Here is a 21,318-nt window from a genome sequence, read left to right on the forward strand (position 1 = left end):
GCACACCATAATTTAAATAAATGTGTATACAAATATATATACATACATATATAATTTTTAATAATTGATTAGTTTGATATAAGAGATTAAACATTTTAGCAGTATCAAGCGTGTTTAGGAGATTTGGATATATTAAACTCAATTTCATAATATTAAGATTTATTAATTTTTTGTTTATGGTAATAATAAATGCAATTACGTTACTTTTAGTATCAAATATTTTATAAATTTTTAATTATATATAAGCAAAATTGTATAGAAAATATACAACATTTATTAAGCACATAACACCAGAATTATGTATTTGTAGACGTATCCATATCCATATTCATATATTCCATTCTAAAAACTTACCTTCACATCCGGTTGACGGCGTGGTCGTAACGATGCTAACTTTTTAGCTGCTGCGTCAATAGATGCCGCTGCACCCAGAAGTTCATTCTCAGCTATAACTGTAGGGTCTTCAGGATCAATCCAATCTGAGCCTTTAAGCAAACGTGCCATTGCTACTAAATCGGTAACACATTTTGCTACACGCCTTGACAAATGCATGCGATCATCAGCTGTGCAATTATGCAATATACCATTAAGCAGTTCGCGATATGATTCGCCAACTGCAGCACCAGCTTCTAGAGTACGTTGTCGAAGCTCTTCCGTCTCTGCACAGTTCCAAGCAACCGAACGACACACAATTAACATTTCTGATATTGCACGTCTACCTATGTTAGCTGCAGCAACTATATCCGCCTGTAAATTAGATGCACCAGCAGCTACAGCACGTGCTGTCGCTAATGTGACATTCTTTGTGACACGTATTATATCCTCAGGTGTGACTTGTGCGCTACCAGGTGGTGGGGGTGAATGCATTGCCTGTAAATAAACACATAATTAATCAAAATATTATTTAACGTGAGACACCAAGAAACTCACTCGTATTTCTTGTGATATAGCTTCGACGGTAGCTTCCATTGCACGTGTACCTCTTGTGTGTTCGTCCTCCACTGCTTTTACTGTTTTCAGTAAAGAAGAAACGTTAAGCACCATAACCTGAGTTTTTTTAAGAAAAATTAAAAAAGAAATTATTTTATATTTAATAATATTTTTAAGGTAATTTTATTAATTATAGTGTAGTATACCAGAATAGGAAATATGTAACTACAGTTATTACAAAAAAAAAAAATTCTAATATTGTAGTGAGAGACAATGACGCGTCGTTAAGTTAATAAAATATACTGTGTAGTAAGTAATTCATTCAAATATGTCGACAAATATAGATGTTCGTTCATATGTTATTATGGAATTGAAATCAATTAACAAAAACTTTCGTTGACATAATTGAAATATTACTCTAACACAATATTAATTCTAAGAGTTAAAATTAAAAGGATATTTTTTCTTTTTATAAGATTTATTTAGCTCTAATTAAAATATAAATTGCAAATCGTGACTATGTTTTTAAATACGTATTACATACATACATATACCTGGCTATGGCACTGTGGACTGTATTTATTTAAAAATGTATAGTATATAGAGATATGATATTATATTCATTATTGAACTATTGTAATGGTCAATCAATATAAAATAAAATTAATTTACTTTAAAACATTTAAATATAAATTAATTTTTGGCTTTATTAACAACATATATTTAAATATAAAATTGAATTTGTAGATGTTAATTTTTAATTCTTCCATGTTTTTATTGAAATATAGACGATTTTAGATTTTAATAAATGATTGAAATTCAGTGTGATTTCTGGAAAGAGAAGTGCAATTAAAGAATTTGGATCAAAGAGAAAGCATGATTAGAGGTTCGGAACTATGTAGAATTTATTTGAAAAAGTTGTAAATTATTTTGGGAACCAGTTATAGTTTTGATATGGAATATGAATTACATAGTTTTATTACGTAATCTTGAAGAGAGCAATGTTTCTACAGCTAAAAGAGAATTAAAGATACAAGAATAGAATCTGTTATTCAATTTCAATACATTTTACTATACGACTTTTATAAATCTGTTATAAATGCGATATGATATGTAATAAAAAAAATATTATTTTAGAATTTTTTTTAAATTCGTTCTAACAATATCTAATTTCTGCTTCAACAGAAAATGATTTGAGGTTTGGAATTGTATGAAACATACTTATTGAAATATACATATATTGAAATATTTATCAATCTTGATTAGTGCGGATACCGATTGATGGCCAACTATGTAAGTATTTTTAATTATAAAAATAAGGATTGTTTGAAGTACAATATTAATAATATCTACAAACCATATGAGAATTATAATTTTATAAGTTATTAGCAGCATAGTATTCTAATTGATGTAAATTCTGATACATATTTGGCTTTATTAAATAATTAAAACATAAAATAATTCGAATAGTAATAGCGCTTGGTAGCCCTAAAGTTATTATAGTTTGAATAAATAAATATACAGAAATACAGAAAAACAGAAACTAAAAATCAGACATCTACAAATTCTTACAAAATTTTTACTAGGAATAATTTCACAAAATTCTAAATGTGCATCTTGGGTTTATGTTCGTCTTACATTGATATTGATATTGATATTGAACGTGTTACATATAGGAGGGATGGACATACATTTTTTTTTTTGTATTTATAAATTTATATAATTAAAATAAGCAATATTTAATTCATAAAAATTATGTGCACTGGTATGTATTTAATATTTTTTGCTTCATTCATAAAAGGCATTAATTCGATATCATTATTTTTCATATTTTCTGATAAGAAGAATAAAATATTGCAGCAGAGCGAAAGGAGACAGCGGCGGTTCAATAGCCAAATATAGCGCAAAATATGACAGTGATTTTGATTGATTGATTTAATTTATGATAACAGTTTTTAGACTGACTGAGTAAATTTGTGAAATAGTAGTATAGCTTCCATATAATATAAATTCAATAATGCGTTTTGAGTATTAAAATTCATTTTTGAAATGTGATATGTTAAAGTTTGTTCGATGGCATGGTGGTGGGCGCGATGGCATATAGACGATAAACATTTTAGCCGATAGATGGCTAATACAGCCTAACAGTTCAAAATTCCATTGCTATTTGCTCGCAATTCATGTTAGTGTCTGTAGCGGCAGTTTTGCACACATCTTTAAGCATCTATTGGTTGTTCCAGAAAAAAAGAAACAAATATAAAAAGAAGAGTATAAGGACAAACAAAAAACAAATATTTTCCGAAAAGAAATGAAAACATTATTTGTTTAGAACAATCGAATTTGGAAAAAAAATTAAAAACTAAAACAAAATTGAAACATAAACGTGCTTTCCACCCAACGACTTGTCAAATTAAACAGTTAAATTAATTGATTGAATTAATTAATGATATTAATTGATTATATTAATTTTCCAGATTCGACTGCATTTTTATATTACAATTTTTATGGTGCAGTAAAAAAATTGAATTAAAATTAATTGATTTTATAGGAGCAGAGCAGAAGTAGTACAGAAGTTAGAAACTTGTAAGGATGCTTGATTGCGAGTTTAAAGTATACAACATATAAGATATTAGAGAACATATAACATATTAGAGAGTGCTTGCTTTTTAGTAGAACCCATTAAATATTGCACAGTAAAAATGTTATTTAAACATAATAAAAAAAAAAAACAGACCTATGATAGGATAAAATAGACATAGAAAAATAGTAAATAGCCCAGCCAAATGATTAAAGAGATATAATATAAATGCTTCAAGAGTACAAGAGTATACAAAGCTTGTTCATTATGTTCTCATAGTAGCGCCGAACTTAACTGTAGTAGCGTCGCCGTTTGGCACATAAAAAGAAAACTTCAAAATTAGGCCATTATATCCCTTTTAAGGGTGATATGGTGATATGAGACAAGGGATGAAAGTCCAATTTCGACTAAAAACAGATTATCAATTATGTTACAAATATCAAAACAAAGCGAAAGGGCGCAAAATTACAGAATTACAGAAAGTTAGGAAATGTATGTAGCACAACAAACAAAGACGCACATGTAATAAAAATGCAGCTCAAGTATTTATAGTGCACTTCTCTTATTAGTTAAAAAGATTTTAATAAAATATTTATAATATAATAAAGTAGTAGTGTCAAAGCCTGTATATACATATGTATATTTGCAATTATTACAACATTAATAATAATAAAAAATAATAATTATAGAACTAATAAATTTATACATATAAAAGTAAAGCAACGCGTAAGCAATTATTTCAGCTACGAATAAACTATATTAAACTATATTAAAGGTGACAGGTGACATAAAAAGAAAATTATTTTATCTGGCCAAACAAAATAAATATTGTGTAACATTGTGTGGAAGAAAGGTTAAATATGTGACCTAACAAACATAATATTTGCATAATAATAAATTATAAAAGATAATTAAATCAATGGCCCAACCCATTCTGCTTTCAATTAAATTTTGAGAATTGTACTTAAAAAGTAACTAAAACCAGTAAAGTAACGTTAACAGTTTTCTTAAATTATTTTTAAACTTAAAAGCTTTTCAACTTCCATCACCAAAAGTGGAAGTGTGAAACTATCTCTAAATGTGTACTTGTTAAATCTGCTTGTGTTTAAGTGTGAAAATAAATTGAAATAAATAAGCGGCCACAACAACTAAAGCAAAGTTTACAAAGAAATATCTTAAAAGAAATTATTACACATTATTCAATTTCTCTGTGAGTTTGAAATAAAAATACACAATATATAACGTAAAATAGCAATAAGCATAAACTTAGTTCCAACTTACCCTTGCACTTTCTTTTAGATCTTGCATAGATGGATCATGTATCGGTTTACCGGAAGCTAATTTTGTGGCATTTATAAGATCACCCAAAGCTGATGCCACGTCTTTTACAGCATTAATGACCATAACTTGTGAGTCAGGTTGTGCAGAACCTAAAGAACAGGCGCCTCGTTTAACAGCTTCAGCAAGTTGTACTAATTCAAATAAAAAGTATTTTTTTTAAACAACACTCATAAATCTAAATCACGCTAGAACTTACAAATTGTAGACACAGCATTTTGTGCAGCAGATGCTAATTGATCCTGTGTGCCAGCAGCACCAGTTACCAATATTTTAGTATCTTCAACTAACGCTTTTGCAGTTTGCAAAATATGTTCACGATGATCAGCAAAAGTACCATCGCCATCTGAATGTAGAGTACCTGCAGTTGCAAACATTATGGTAGTGTCTAAATCGCCAATAATGCCGGAAACAGTATGTGCTGCATTAATGCAAGCTTGTGTACCACGTGAACCTGCTTGTAGAGCAGCTAAAACTTGTGCAACTTTTTCGGATACTTCGCGTGCATTGCGTGAAATTTCATTTTGTGCTGTCATATCATCTGGTCGTGTGCCAGCGGCGGTTGATTGTATCATCGAACCAACCGAACGTCCTAAATCAATGACAGTATTACGAATCCGCATAGCAACATCTGGTGAAGTTGTTGTTGTCGAAGCACCAACAGAATCTTGGGTGATTTGTGTATATTGTTGTGCCATATCAACTGATAGTTCCGGTAGCTTTTGTGGTTCAATGCTTGATTTAGAATTCATTTCGTTAGCTAAACGGGCTATTTCCTTTGCTCTTTGCACCATACGTGTTTGATAGTCAACAAAGGAATCCGAATAAGAGGCATTCAATAATGATTGACGTTTATCAGTTAGACGTGTAATAGCGCGATTTACTTGTTCCATTAGTCCGGTTACTACACCAGTTTCAGCATTAATTTTTTCAACAGTTTGTGTTAATTCTTGTATAGCCTCACGTGTGTTCTCAATAGCTTCATCTAACCTTGGATGCGCATGCGTAGCGCGTGGATTACCAGCAGAATCTTTGGCAGCTTGTACTAATTGGGTTGCACTTTCAACAACAGATTTCGTTTGATTAATCAAACTCATTTGTTGATTAGAATGTACAATATGTGTACATGCGCCTATAGCACCATTAACCATAGGTACTACATAACGTGAAATTTCTCCCACCGCGTGACCCAATTGCTCGGCATTATTTTTACCTGCCATACGTATAGGTTCCAATTTATCTATTAATTCTGCAGCCGAATTAAGTGTTTGACCACTAAAACCATGCAAGTTATTATCACGACGTTGACTCAATCCCTGAGCATTTACAGCCAGTGCACAGCTATCCAATTCACGTGTACAGGTTCCCAATGTATGAAGAACTTGCTCGCATTGTGCCTGGCCAGGTGCCTTTTCACGTATATTATCGACTAACCTTTTAACAGATTCAGAAACTGGCGTTGAGTGCATTGAAAGTTGTTGCCATACTGGAGGATCATCAGGTGAGAGCGCAAGCGATTTCGCAGCTTTTACCATTTCAACTACACCATCAATTACACCTCGTCCAGCATTTATTACAGGTTCCTGTGCTTTTCGACCTTCAGCAGAAATTTTAGCTGGAACGGATATGAATTCTGGACTGGATGCATATTGGCGTACAGCCTTTACAGCATCTAGCAATGGCTCTACTAAACGTGGTCTTGACGCTGAATTTGGATCATCTTCTATACCTTTGATTTCTTGCACAAGATTTGATGTGGCAGTAGCTACTTGTTTAGCTAGCACGATAAACTCATTCTTAGCCACAGGATTATTGGTGTTCATACTAGCTTGACGACAAATAGAACACAAATAACTTGTGTGTTTAGCTATTACTGTAAGTGCGGCAATTTTTTGAGGTTTTGAGGATTTCGGATTGCTAACTTCTTCGCAATGTGAACGAATACCTTGATATGCCCAAGTCAACTGAGCTTGGTCGATTATACCTGGTCGACCAGCAACACTACTTGGATGCGAGACACCAATTAGATAAGCTGCTTGTGCTGATGATTCAATTAAACCATGTATAGATCCTGAAACATTGTTTACAGACCGCCCAAATTCCTCATGGTTTGATTGTTTAGCGTTATTAATCATTTCAGAAATTGCATATCCTAAATTTCTTGATTTACCAGTAGCTGTCTCAACGCAATCAAAGTAACCTTGATCACTAATAGGTTCATGAGGATAGTCGAGCATAACACGCAGTGATTCAATATTTCGCATGGCATTATCGCACTCTTTTTGCCCCGGAGCAGACTGAATGCTAGCATCTACGAGCTGATTGATGCTTTCAGTTACATTACGTGCCGCAGCATGGAGCTGATTCTTAGCATTTGGTTGACCAGGATCAGCGGCAATAGATTTAGCAGTGGAAAGTAATGAACAAGATTGTCTAGAAACATTACGTAAACAATCTATCATTTGAGAACGTACTACCTCATCCTGTGTTTGTCCAGCCATCTCCATTGACACTGAAAGTAAATCTCTATAGTTCGCAGCAAAGTTTTGACTAGTCTCTGCTAACTGTGCAGGACTCGAATAGGCATGAACTATTTGTCCACCGGCAGTGTTAAGACTCTCAGCAACTTGTTTCAATTCATTTTGCAATATATTGTAATTTCGATGTGATGGTGGAAATTCGCTCATTGACAATATTTCACTTAACTCACTTACATTGCGTAAAGCTGTATCTACTTCGCGTTGTCCGGGAATACAATCTACAGTTTTTGAAAGTGCAGCTGTAACATCTCGACCAGCTTGAGTTAGTTCATTCGTATCTCCAACATTTTGTAATGTACGTTGAGCTTCTTCAATTAATCGCGCTGAGCTCATTACAACTTCATCTGCGCAGTCAATAACAGCAGGATTTTTTGTAGTTGCTGCTACACCATGCACACTTTTTGTAAAATCACCAAGGGCAAGCGCCGTGTCACGTCCAGCTACTCCTGCATACATACGTTGACCTTGCAAAACTGATGACAACATTTGACTCAATGCAATTCCGACATTTTTGGCTGATTTTCGCAATTGTTGTGCAGTATTCTCTACATTCTCACCTGGTAATGGTCGTAATGTTCCAGATTGTGCAGCCTGACGCGTATCGTCAAGTACATTGTGCAAATTACGTACAGCTTCCAGAGCTGATTCCAGCTCTTGGCCACCACACGCTTCACGTGCACGTTGCGCTGCTGAATTAAGATCTGAAACTGTACGGCCCAAATTTAATGCTGTTTTAGAAAGTTGTGTAGCGGCAGGAATATCTGTGACGGTAGGTTGCAAAGCACGTGCTGAACGCGAAACTTGTATAGCGGGCTCAATAAATTGTTCTGCAGCTTCAATTAAATTTAATTGGGCGTTCGGATCATCAGGATTTGAGCGTGTTGTTTTTACAGATGTTACTAAACGAGGTATAGACTCCGCAACTCGTTTGCAATCTTGTAATAAACATTCTTTTGTTTGATGATCATCACTATGTTGTGCTGCATTTTGTGCAGCAGTTATACATTGTGTTGCAGCAGAGGCAGATTGCATTGACCAGTACTCCAAACGATTAATGAGATTACGTTTCATAGCTGGAGTAATAGCTGTTGTTGTTGTGATTTCACGCAATTCTTCTGCTGCGCGTCGCAAAGCATTTTGATTTTCAGAATCATGTGGATTACTGGAGCAAAGCCGAGCGGCTTCAACTAGTTTAGCTGTGGCATCTGCAAGTTGTTTAGCTGCAGACAATAGACGACGCTGCTGATCTGCATCCTGTTGTTGATCTGCTTCACCTTTTATACTCTGAATTAGTTGAGCAGTAGCTTGACCCAAAGTTTTAGCATGACGTACCATTTCTTGTGGATCATTCGAAGAAACCAATATATCGGTACCAATAATAACATTTTCCATCGGATTCATTTCTTGGCTAGTACGATTAGCATATTCTCTTGAACTTAGCTTAACATGATCTAACATATCGGTAAGACTTTTAGATACCTCACGCGCAGCAGCAAGTAAATCATTTTTAAGCTTAGGATCATTTGTGGCGTCATTGCAAACTTCACATAAACTGTTCACAGCACGTGCGACATTACGAGCAGCTCCTTCCAATTGCTCTCGACAAGCAGCGTTATGTAAAGTGGGAGCTACTACCTTGGCACAAGCAACTAATTGGCTTGTAGCCAAGGCACATTGACTCGCTGCGCCAATCACACGATTACGTGACTCTTCATCCTCACAGCTTGCAGCTATAGATTTGGCACGTAGTACTAGAGCAGCAGTTGTATTAGCTACGGCTTTGGCCAAGGCAAGCAACATGTCTTGTAAATCACTATTTTCAGGTACTTCTTCTTCAGCAATGGTACTTAATACATGTGTAGTAGCTTCACCAACACGACTTGCGGCGTTAATTAGATTTTGTGGTGGTTCTTTGCTTTCTGGTTCAGCAGCTTTAAGCAGATCACTAAATGCATTGCACAAATTTCGTGCTGCTTCCAATAATTTATCACCATTATTGCTATCTTCCATCAAAGCGGCTATTAAACGTACTTCCTTGGTTACTTCTGGGATTGTTTGGGCAATTTGTGAAACCGACGCTGTTATGGCTTCCGTATCAACCTCATCTGGTTGCGTAGCTGTTATTATTTGCGCTGTTGCAGCACTCATTGTAGCCACATGACTAGTAACAGCTTGCTTGGATGTGTCCAAAGTATTTTCACGCCATTCTATCGAACGCATATCAGTGCCAAGTTCTTGTATAGGAGCCTACATTAAGAAACATAAAATGTGTTTAGATCGAAATAAAATTTAAACATCAAAAATATCTTTTCATACTTTAGTTCTTAACTCTTCATCTGCACGCATTAATACGTCTTGACCTGCCGATATATATCCCAACAAAGCTCGTTGTGGCTCAGTAAGATTCACATGACTAATACGTACTTCTTTAGACTACATAGAAAATAGAAAATAGAAAAATTTTAATAAAATATTCATAATTATTTACAAAAAATTATTTTTTAATTTTTTTATGTTGATTCAATATATTAAGGTTATTACGAGTACTTTAACACTATTGAACAACATTACTTAATATTTAAATGAACATACTTTGTTAAATTTGACGAATTCGTTTCATAGCAGCATTAAGATAGCATTAAGAGTTTTTAATATATAAAAAAATTTCAATTAGTGGATATATCTTGAAAGTTTTGATCTGATTGTAAATTGTAACTGATACAAGATTATTTACTGTACATGTATTATTTTATTGTTGGCAATAAATATTTGCAACAAAGGATTAAAATGTTTGCGTTTAAAATAAAAATAATTATTTTATTGTGCACTTACCGTTGGCGGCTGATGGGCGTGGTTAACTTGCCCAACAAATGCGCCATATTGAACTGTTTGCAATTCGCCTTGGGTATAGGTTTTTTCACCTTTTTAGTTTGTTGGTGAAGTTAAATGAGAATATAAAAATATACAAAAAAGAATATAAGTGAAATCAAATACAACTTAAAATGTAAAAATAAAAATTTGAAGCTATAAAAGCTAATGTATAAATTATATTAAATTCTAACTTACCATCATTTGCACGCATAACACCCGGATGTGCCAATGATTCAGTGTTGATTTTACCAATTTTATTTGTTTCATGTTGCAAAAATGTAGCTCTATAAGTGATAAAAAAAAAATTAATTTATAATTACAAATAGCAACAAAAATGCTTTAATATACTCACTTCGAAGGCGCAACAGATTCTTCTACCATAGTAGAACCTTCATCTCCCTCTATGCCAAAGTGGTCTTTTGTTTGTTTCTTCTTTAGAATGATATCGATATAGCCAGCAATAAGTTGTACGATTTGTTCAGCTTCTGTTGTTTGCACCGAATAATATTGATTTGCATAATCGCCGAAATCGAGTGTAAAAGTATTGGGCGATGCACCCCAACGACGCACTGTTGTCAAAGGCCATGATACCAAAATTTCCTTTGTTCGTTCATCTAAACGTAACACAGAATCCTTTGTTACACCCAATAGACGTGGCACTAATTTATTTTTGCCATTCATTTTTTCCTTGACCAAAAAGAAGGTCACACCGTACGTGGGTAATTCACGAGCTGTTTTTGTATATAATACTTTGGCGTCGATTTCGGATAATTCCGCATGTTTTTTATGTTCGGCAAAAACTTTTTTTTCTATATTTTTTACACGCACATAAGACTGTGGTAAGAAATCTTTGAGGCTAAAATAAAATAAAAAAAATTAAAAATAAAAAACTGCATATATATTTTAATTTAAAAACGTACTCCAAAAATCCTGGCTTATGTTTAGTTTCATTGTGTGGACCAAATTGTATGTGTACTTGTATGCCAGCAAACTCACACGCTTAAAATATATTTATATAAGATTTTATTTTATATTTTTTGGAAAAAAAATAACTTTAAAAATATAATCTTTGAAAATAAAATATTTGTGGTATAAATATTATTAAAAAAAAAAACTTTTATATTTAAACAGTAATTATAAGTGGTTTACCTTTATCTTGTGTAACTGGATGAGTGCCATCAAGTATCGCATCTCTGGCCTGAACATATAATAAATTTAATTGCACTGGATCACGAGAATCAATGTTTTGATCAGAAAAAAAGAAACGTCGGCGTAAAAGTACCGGTTCGGATTCATCAATACCTTGCTCACGTAAAGTTTTCCCAACATCAACCCAATTGACTAAATGAAATAAAATAAAATGCAGATAAAATTATACATTTAAAATATATTTAAAAATTTATTTTATTATTTTATTAACTCACTTTCATCATCGGTTTTTAATTTTTTGCGCAAACTTTCCATTTTAGCATCACGATCCTTTTCGGTAAACTTTCTACGTAACGTTAATGTACCAAATTTATTATCTGGCAGATTTTCATTTTGTGATTCAGTATCTTCACGTACCATACCATATTCTTCATGGTTGGTAATACCAATTTTTGTACAAATCACAACCATAAGTTGAGATACTGGTTGAGAATCATCCACAAGTATTGTCTTTACAGCACCATCCAACATACGCACTCGTAATGTGCGCAGTTTTCGACGATACTCCAAAGTATCCTGATTGTGGAGTATGTAATAGCCTAGGGTACGGCCAGATTCCAACCAAACACCTTGCTGATTTTGTTCATCCGACATAAAAAGTCCATATTCGCTAGCTAAAATAGAATTATAAATTATTATTTCCATTTCAGTTCAGTAGTTACCAGTAGTTAAGCAAGTTTGACTTACGTTGACCCTGCACAGCATCAGCAAATTTATCTCTGATAATTTTACAAGCATCAAAGACTGTGGTATTCGGATGAAATTGTATGGTTTTTGTTACACGTCCACCCTCGAGACTTATACGCAATGAAAGCGTAGACATTTTTATTTTTGTAACTTTTTTGTTTTAGAAATATAATAGAAAATTTTTTAACAGGCACTGAAAATATTTAGAATTAAAGAAAAAAATTATTAAAAAATTTCTAAAAATATATACATATTATTTAATATTACTAAAGAAATACTTAAATATATTTTTCTAACAACTTGTTGTTTGTTTATTCTGTTATTTTTCAACTTTTTCAACTTTTTCAACAACTTCATTAAAAATTAAATTAAAATTAAAACCAAAATAAAATTAATTTCAATTTTTAAAAATAAAAATTTAATAATTGAAGGTAAAGTGATAATGTGATGGACGTTTGATCACATAACACATATACATACATATATAATTTTGTATTATATATGCACATATAATCACTGTAAGATGGTTTTGCACAGCATCTCAATCAGCAATTGCTTTTCACAATTTAATACAGTATTTTTACAAGTCAAATTCGATATGCATTCAAGGATTAAGAACCACCCTAAAATGTGGAAAAAATAATTTTATAATACTGAGTTTTTCTTCCAACTCAAAATACGTCCTGTTGTCAGCACTCAAGACAATGAAAAGGCTTATAAGCATATAATAAACGAGCATTGATTGAAATACTTTATTCAGTTACTTTACTAGATACCAACCTCGGCAGATGAACCCATAACAATAACCCAAAAGACATAATTTCTTTTGGATTTTTTTTTTTATTTCCTTTGACGTAAATATGCTATTCCTTATGTTGTTGGTTGTTGGTTGTTAGTTATTGGAGAGCCATTGTTTGTCTTGTGAGCTACTCTCTTTGCACTGATAATAATTGTATTCACTCTCAACCACTATACTATACTGCGCGTCTTTTTTACTTTAGACCATTTTTTATTCTATATAAACTAATGATTTAACTGATGACTTGCTTTTTATTTAGTATATCCACATAAAAAATATAAAAGCTAAAATCCCACTCCATATTTATGTTTAAATGCAATTTATTTTCATTTATATCTATTTGTTTAAATAAAAATTAAAAATTAAAAATAATAATAACATTCCATGTGCTATGGAGAAATGTACTCCAAAAACAGTTGAAATGTGTCAAATTCAATGAAGGCGACATGGGGCGGTTATGAATTAAAATCAATATTTCGATAGCACTCAACCGTACAAAATTCAATCTAAACTTCAAAAAAAAAATTATTATATAAATCTATGCCACGTTAAATGTGATAAAAGAAACAGAAATAAATTTTTTCACTTTTAAAATACTAAGATTTCAAATATTTACACATAAATTTTAAAATTTATATTACTTTCTTTCGCTGTGACCATTTTTTAGGTTAGGATGTAAATGAATATAAAGCACTTGTAGTCTATCTACTTTGCAGAGTTCAGAGATTCCATTGAGTTCAAAATCCCAAAGAATACTAAAATTTCAAAAAATCTGTACGGCAAAGATTGCTGGATTATTATGGTCCAAATTTTAGGGGATGCTGCTCTACAAATATTTTTTAGTACCGAATTTTGGGGTGATTTTGTGCACTAGTGCGCACTCTCTCCCAATTATAAAAACTGAAAACGAGGAAAATTAAAATTTTAGCAAAAACCACCCTTCAACAACGAAATAACAAACGAACGGCTAAGATTTCTAACAGAATTCTAAATAATGCTAATTTTTAACAGTGGATATTATATTTAACATTTCAGATGGGGTAAAATGTACTGTTAAAGAAATCTGTTACAACATCTGTAATATCATTTAATATAAATATATTTTTGTAAAACACTTATCCACTTAACTTAAATAATATATAATGAAAATAAGTGAATATAAGCTCAAAAACAGATACGAACTCGTGATATAAAAGAAAAGTTTCTTAATGGATGTAGAAAACTATTTTCTCAAGAATTGAGCACTTGTAGACAGACCAAACTCATGTAGCCGAAACCGTGGGCCAGGGAAGCGATAAAAGTGCTTAGCTATTCTCGGAGCACTCTAAGTGGCTGACCTTATTAATTACTGGACATAGCAACTTCAATAAGCACCTCAAAAAGATAACTCTTGCTGAGGAAGACACTTCCATACTATATCTAGAAGAAAAGGAAACAGCGATGCATATATTGTGCCAATGTCCAGCACTGGCAAGTAGGAGGAAGACTGTCTTGGGACACTATTGGGTTGGTGATGACTTGGCAGGAAACCTCAAGCTAAATGAGCTGCTTGCATTAACAAAAGATGTAGTTATGCGAACGGAAGCCACCCCAGCTTCAACTCAATGACAACATCCGAGAATCGAAAGACGAAAAAGGACCCAAGTAGTTTCGTGGTCTACTTCGACTAATCCTTCAACTCAGGGAGACCACTTGTTGGACAGTGCGCCCACCATATACATATTGCCAAATACCCATTATAACATTATAAGTGGTCTTTAAAACTAATTAACTAGTTAATTTTATTACTTCGTATTTAATTATTGGACTGCAATTTTCAGGCCTGGAACTACGAACCTGCCAAATTAGAAGGAAGTGGCAAAGGCGATCGAAACCGCATCTACGCATAGTTATATAACAGATTATTAACTTTATGAATTTTAATTTTCTTTAATAAAGAGGTTTTTCGAACAGTAATTAATTGAAATTTTGGCTGATCATACAGCTGTTTCGAATATAGGCAAATACCCATCATCAGTGGTTTTTGGAAATAATTCTTATATTTAATCATACGTAAATAATTTTTTGAGACTGCAAGTACCTGGAATTGAACTCGTGCCCTGCAAAATTTAAAGTTCAGAGTCAGCACACCTTAACCAACTGACTCAAAGCCGTACTTGACTTTTATGTGCGCACATTTTTCTGGAGTTTTGTTAATTTGCTGTGAAAGTTTTATTAACAAATTCACTTGCTGTGTTTATAATAGAACGGAATCATAAACCAGTTGTAGAATATTTGAATTAATTAATTATATTTTATATTTTTAATTATTAAATTTCAATACTACTCTGTTTATAGAGGCATTATTTGTTGCATGATTTATATATTCTTTCTTATGTATAGCACCTAATCTAGGAATATAATTCTGAGAAAGTCATGGTAATGTTAATCCACAAGTCGCACGGGCTCGTGTTTTATTTGTTTTGGTTTCAGCTAAAGGTTTTTTTTAAAAATGAATTTTATAATTTGCATCTCGTTGTTCAATTTGGAAAATGGCAAACCATTGCATTAGAAATATTTCACTAAACTTAATTCATCGAAAAAGCAGCTCTTCTTTTTACGGATATTAGGAACAAAAATAGTGGGTGCAAAAGTTATTGAAATGTTTTACTTTGACTGCAAGTAACTTATTCAAAACAGAAACATCCCTTCATTAATAACTTAACCAGAGAAAACCTTTATTGCGTGACCTTATTCCTAAGCAATTGTTATGGTATTTCTATAAGATCTTTTTGAAAAAAAAAATTTATAAACTTTAACTGCATTGACATATTAATCGATTTCATAAAATAAAATAAAAACAATTTTATTTTGTAAAATTATTAAGAAGCTTTTTACATTCACTATATTTATGTCTGTTGTTCATTAAGAATGAAAACATCAAATGCGAATTATTTCATTTAGTAAAAGTGCGAATATTAACTCTAATCAAGAATGGATAAGACAGGTAGCCAATACTATAGCCAATACAATATCAATTAATTAGAAAAATTAATAATTGCATCATAATTACTTTCAGAGCTTGACCCAATTACTTCTCCAATGGGAGATATGGGTCTATCCCAGATACTGTTATGCCTTGCCATATTCTTGTCGAAATTCCCAAGCGGTTGGATACAGGTGTCACATATTTTTCTATGTTTTCCAATGAATCCCAAATGTACTTCTCCGAGCAATGTTACTGATATTTGCGATGACGCATGCGAAAAATATGAATTCGACCGCAGTATATTCGAAGAAAATGTGATATCTGAATTTGACTTAGTATGTAAACGAGCGCCGCTGGCTTCGCTTTCTCAGACAATTACCATGGGTGGAACTATGACTGGAAGTATTCTATTCGGTGTTCTCGCAGATAAGTGAGTTTTATTTCTTATTTGGAAAAGAATGTATTACATTTAATACATTTATAAATGTTATTTTTTCATTTTTTCATAAACAATACATATAGAACGAAAATATAATATTTATATTAGTAACTTTAATGATATACTTGTAGATATGGTCGTCGTCCTGCTTTTCTTACAGGGTGCATGCTATTAATGATATTTAGTGCTTTAGTATCATTCTCACCTTGGTTTTGGGCATACTGTCTGTTCAGATATATAGCTGCTACAGCTAACGGTGGTGTAATGATGACAAGGTTTGAACATAAACATATTAGCTATGAATGTAGTAACTTTTAATGTTTATTTCTTCCCAGTTTTGTAATAATAATGGAAATAATTGGAAAAAGCAAACGTGAAATAGTGGCTATGTTGTATCATATTCCATTTAATATGGGACATGTTGCGTTACCTGCATTAGCTTATTTCTTCCGAAATTGGCGTGTATTCAATATGAGCTATTCTGTCGAGCATTTCCTTTATGTAATATATTGCTGTATCGTCCCAGAGTCACCGCGGTGGCTATTTGCACGTGGAGAAACAGAAAAATCCGCAAATATAATTTCAAAATTTGCGAAAATGAACGGCAAACCAACTGACACAATTAAATCTGATCTCGATTCCGCATATGTCCATCATAAAGGAACCCAAGGAGCAAAAAAAGCGAACATTTTAGATTTATTTAAGACACCAAATATGCGGATGAAGATCCTTGCGATGGGTTTCGAATGGTTCGTTGTATGCATGGCCTATTACGGTATATCACAATACGTAACACATTTAAGCGGTGATGTGTTTTTAAACGTGGCATTTAGTGCATCTCTCGGTGTACCTGGAACACTATTATGCATACCATTGACTAAATATTTGGGACGGAAACCCACTTTAATATTGTCTACTTTGCTAACTGCCATATCATTATTACTTATGTCTCTTTTACCGAAACTTTCTGATAAAATTCAGGTAATATTTGTGATCATTGGTTTTTTTGGTGCAACAGTCACTTTTCCCACAGTTTACATCTATGGAGGTGAATTGTGTCCTACTGTTGTACGAAGTTCTGGCATAGGTTTTTGCTCAATGTTAGGACGTGCGGGTTCAATGTTAGCTCCTTTCGTGGTAGATTTAGCTAAAATTCATATGAGATTACCAGGAATTGTGTTTGGGTGTATGTCATTGTTAGCCACATTAACTTGTGTCCTAATACCAGAGACAAAGAATACTAACTTACCAGAAACTCTTGAAGATGGAGAGAATTTCGGTAAAAAAGGTGCCGTGCAATAATAATTTTGATATAATGAAAGCGCTATCTTTCTTATAACAATTTATCTACTTTATAAATACAATTAGAGTACGTAAATCGAAACACCTTTGTAGAAAAAAAAAATTTGAAACTAAACACTAATTAATATTAGTTTATTATAATAATAAATAAGTTTTAATTATATTCCAAATTTGTTATTCTTTCATAATCTTTTTGTTCTTAAAATGTATAAAACGATTCCAACTAATCATTAAATATGACCTCAGCGACGAATCGACGAATTAATAACGTTACATTTAATGCCCAATCAGAGACTACAAAAATATAATTAACAGCTAAATTGTCAATATATAGTAGTTACTTTGCAATACCAAGTTTCTAGTGCGAGACCTATAAAAACAAAGTTAACTATATAAAATTCAAATTCAAAATTAGTAATAAACAAATCAGCTTCAAATTAAAACTTTTCACTTAAGCAGCTAGAAGCAAGCTGGTGGAAGTATATAGGAAACATCAAAACAAGACCAATTTTGCAAAGTCGCATAAGCACCTTTTAACATATATTTCATCATTAATTGAGCAGGTTTGGAACTGGTCTTTCAAGGATGACAAGAGAAAAATAGCCATTGACAAATATCAACTACAATTTTCAGAGTCAAATATTATTATTACCACAAGTAGTACTTATTATTCATGCTTAGAATATATTGTATATAATAAAATGAAGTTAAAAAAAAAATTTCAGAAAAATTCTTTGTAAAATGTGGTATTTTGTTAAAAATAAAAATTCTAAGTAATTATAAAAGAATTACTAAAGATGATTTTTTATTTAAATGCTGATTAGTAAGAAACTACAAAATAAAATAAATAAATCATACATTGAGAATGGTACATTTGGTATGAATTGTTCTACTGAATTGAATTTACATAAATTACAAAATAAACCCCTTCACTCATACATGCAAGTAACGTACAAATTCGTACAATATACATTAAAAGAAACAAAAGTCAAAGTATCAGCTAAGAGCACCAAAAAACCGTACAAAATGAAGAAGAGCATCAAAGCGAAAGAATATTTAAAAATAATCTTTGTACAAACATTTTTATTTTCATTTAATAATTTTTTTTTTGATTATCAATTAATGAAACGTTGAAAAAATATTGTTTTATTTATTGAAATGGCTTAATGACCTACTAACATTGTTTAGCTAATGAATTTATTGTATTACAAGCAAATTATATATTAATTATTATTGCATAAAGCGAATAACATAATGAATTAATAGAAAATAAAGTAAAAATAAATACAATCAGCCCATTTTCACAAATAAGGTTCACTGTTGCCAACCATTGACATGCACATTTACGGTCCTTTGACGCACAATAACATTGGAGGAACACCGCAGTGAACAGTGAACTGTGTCGAGTATCGAGTATCGTATTTCGAACATTTTGATGGATGTAAAAATGCTCTATTTTGACATTAATAAAACCATTAAAATATTTTTGCGGTTTCATATGCATTTCTAATTAATGTAACCTATACATTTATACATTATACATTACAATATATTAGTAAACACAAAACATATGTATGTATGAATATATGTATATATACATAAACATAGTTTTTGCAGTCTCCTATAACAGAGATATTTATGAGTGTAAAACTTTTTTCTAAGATGGAAAATATTTATGACGTTTACACTATATTGTACAATAATTGAATTCTAGTGACTATATCAAATTTTACAAATAATTAACTGCAATTTAAGTCAATTACTAAATTTATTGCTGAAAAAAATAACCGTAACAAAATCGCGTTAAATTTTTAATGAATTTGAGTTCGCACTAAAGGAAATCACACTGTGCCTCTAATGGTTTCCGGTCATATAAAGTCTATACTCCCTGCACGCTAATTAGTAAATGTACACAAACTTACGGTATTACTTTTACTACATATCGATTCTTTCCTTTTATAAATATATTTCCATTTGAACAAATAATTACCAGTAAATATAATAACAGTAAATATAACAATTATAAAAAATTAATTCTATAAAATTTCTTTTTTATATGAAATAAGCAAAAATTTGTAATTAGTCACTCTGGAAGGAGATTAAAGAAAATACAGTATTATAAATATGAGAGATATGGAGAGATGAGATCCATCGGCTATTCCTGAATTGTCTTCTGTGAAAAAATTCACCTATTGTTTTAAAAAAAAATAATATAAACAAATATTACATAAAAAAATCTTTAAATTGGAAAAATATACAATCGAGAGAACCTAGATATTACAGAACTGCGTAGAAGATAAAATTTAATTGAGTTTTACTATATTATTTACGAATGAAAGCGTAAATATATTGTAACAATAGTAAAATAATAATAATAACAGTAAAACAGTACTGACAGTGAAATTAAGAAACTAAGAAAATTAAGAAATTACTAATATTATAATAAAGAAGAGATAAGTACTCATTTTTAATACAACTTTAATACAATAAATAAAATTGTTGATATATTATTAAAAATATTAAAATAATTTTTTATATACAATAATAATAAGGGTATGATAAGAGGAGTGTTCAAAAGTAAACAAGACTTTTTGAAAGTAGGTATTTATAGAGAGCAACTTCCCGTATTTACCTAAATTTGGACCAAACAACTTTTACTATATCGAAAAGATGCATTTTCTGATGAAAGGAAAACGTTCTATAGATAAGAGCTGCACAGACATTCTGCAAAGCAACTGTGAAAAAAGTTGTGCCTCGTCTGAAGGGAATTACATACTTTGAACAAAATAAGTTAGTTCAAAAAACATTTATTTCTTATTTATAAAAACTCCTGTACCTATACTTTAGAAAACGTTTAATATTATTATAATATAGGGCGTATTATTATAATATCGGGATATCCAGAGAGTTCGTACTATTTAAAATACTCATATCTGGTTATTTAGAGTAACTAATATATTCGAAATATCTAAATATGGACAGCACTACAGCTAAGAATCGATACCTAGGCACGAATAAATACGAACGGATTAATATACTTCGCCGAACAAATCCATCATATATAGTTTTTTATTTACAATTTTTTTGATTTACAATATTAAAAACCATCTTTTTCGCAACAGTATTTTAAATATACCAAAATAGAATTTACAGTAACTTTTCACTCTACATTTGTTTATAATATACTTAATGCGTTAATTAAAGTTTTAGGGCCAGCTAACACGTATTTGAATGTCTGCCATTATCAATTTGAATGAATTGTCCTACTATATTATATTTATATCAATTAAATACGCAGGCAGTAACAGTGCTTAACTTAATTTAATACAAATATACATTTAAATAAACAAATCTTAAAGTGCCAGTTTATAGCACCAAAAATTCACAAAAAAAGAATTGCCCTAACTGCACAAATAATGTGAAAAAAATTGGAAATAATTTCGACTTTATTTTGTAATTTTTAGATTATAGCTAATACATAAAATTATAATGAAACAAACTGATTTAGGGATATCGATAAGTCTGGATTTAAAAACATCTAAACCTTACAATTATTTTTAATAACTTAAAAAAATATTTTAATTTTAACTTTTATAAACGATTTTATAAAAAAAATTGAAATTAATACAAGTACTCTATATACATATGTATGTATTT

At 31.4% G+C, this 21,318-nt stretch overlaps 2 protein-coding genes across 5 annotated transcripts in view; one reads left to right on the plus strand and one right to left on the minus strand.

The window, feature by feature from the left end:
- The window catches only part of LOC119685463 (talin-2), a 50,602-nt gene that overhangs the window by 2,890 nt on the left and 26,394 nt on the right, over nt 1-21,318 (minus strand). For 2 of the 4 annotated variants that reach the window (XM_038099855.1, XM_038099780.1), the window contains exons 3-14: nt 12,154-12,346; nt 11,682-12,080; nt 11,407-11,598; nt 11,178-11,256; nt 10,610-11,113; nt 10,453-10,541; nt 10,219-10,307; nt 9,703-9,819; nt 5,046-9,633; nt 4,790-4,980; nt 931-1,047; nt 355-870 (exon numbers count right to left, since the gene is read on the minus strand). In XM_038099855.1, coding sequence (XP_037955783.1) covers nt 355-870; nt 931-1,047; nt 4,790-4,980; nt 5,046-9,633; nt 9,703-9,819; nt 10,219-10,307; nt 10,453-10,541; nt 10,610-11,113; nt 11,178-11,256; nt 11,407-11,598; nt 11,682-12,080; nt 12,154-12,289 — 7,017 coding nt within the window. In that variant the 5' untranslated portion in view covers nt 12,290-12,346. Of the gene's footprint in view, nt 1-354; nt 871-930; nt 1,048-4,789; nt 4,981-5,045; nt 9,634-9,702; nt 9,820-10,218; nt 10,308-10,452; nt 10,542-10,609; nt 11,114-11,177; nt 11,257-11,406; nt 11,599-11,681; nt 12,081-12,153; nt 12,347-21,318 lie in introns of those variants that run through there. The other 2 variants (XM_038099933.1, XM_038100005.1) reach the window with 2 other exon arrangements.
- LOC119685715 (organic cation transporter protein-like) lies at nt 15,801-17,796 on the plus strand. The gene is made up of 4 exons (XM_038100111.1): nt 15,801-15,938; nt 16,011-16,350; nt 16,491-16,634; nt 16,695-17,796. Exons 1-4 carry the CDS (start codon nt 15,926-15,928, stop codon nt 17,659-17,661), a joined length of 1,464 nt encoding a protein of 487 aa, XP_037956039.1. The 5' UTR covers nt 15,801-15,925; the 3' UTR covers nt 17,662-17,796.

This window comes from Teleopsis dalmanni, chromosome 1 (assembly GCF_002237135.1).
Source record: "Teleopsis dalmanni isolate 2A chromosome 1, ASM223713v2, whole genome shotgun sequence".
Classification (NCBI taxonomy): Eukaryota; Metazoa; Arthropoda; class Insecta; order Diptera; family Diopsidae; genus Teleopsis; species Teleopsis dalmanni.

Bases quoted from the DNA above. Each gene is read 5' to 3' on its own strand.
- LOC119685715 (XM_038100111.1), top strand. The intron at 16,351-16,490 runs GTGAGTTTTATT...ATATACTTGTAG, and splicing joins TTCGGTGTTCTCGCAGATAA to ATATGGTCGTCGTCCTGCTT. The intron at 16,635-16,694 runs GTTTGAACATAA...ATTTCTTCCCAG, and splicing joins GGTGGTGTAATGATGACAAG to TTTTGTAATAATAATGGAAA.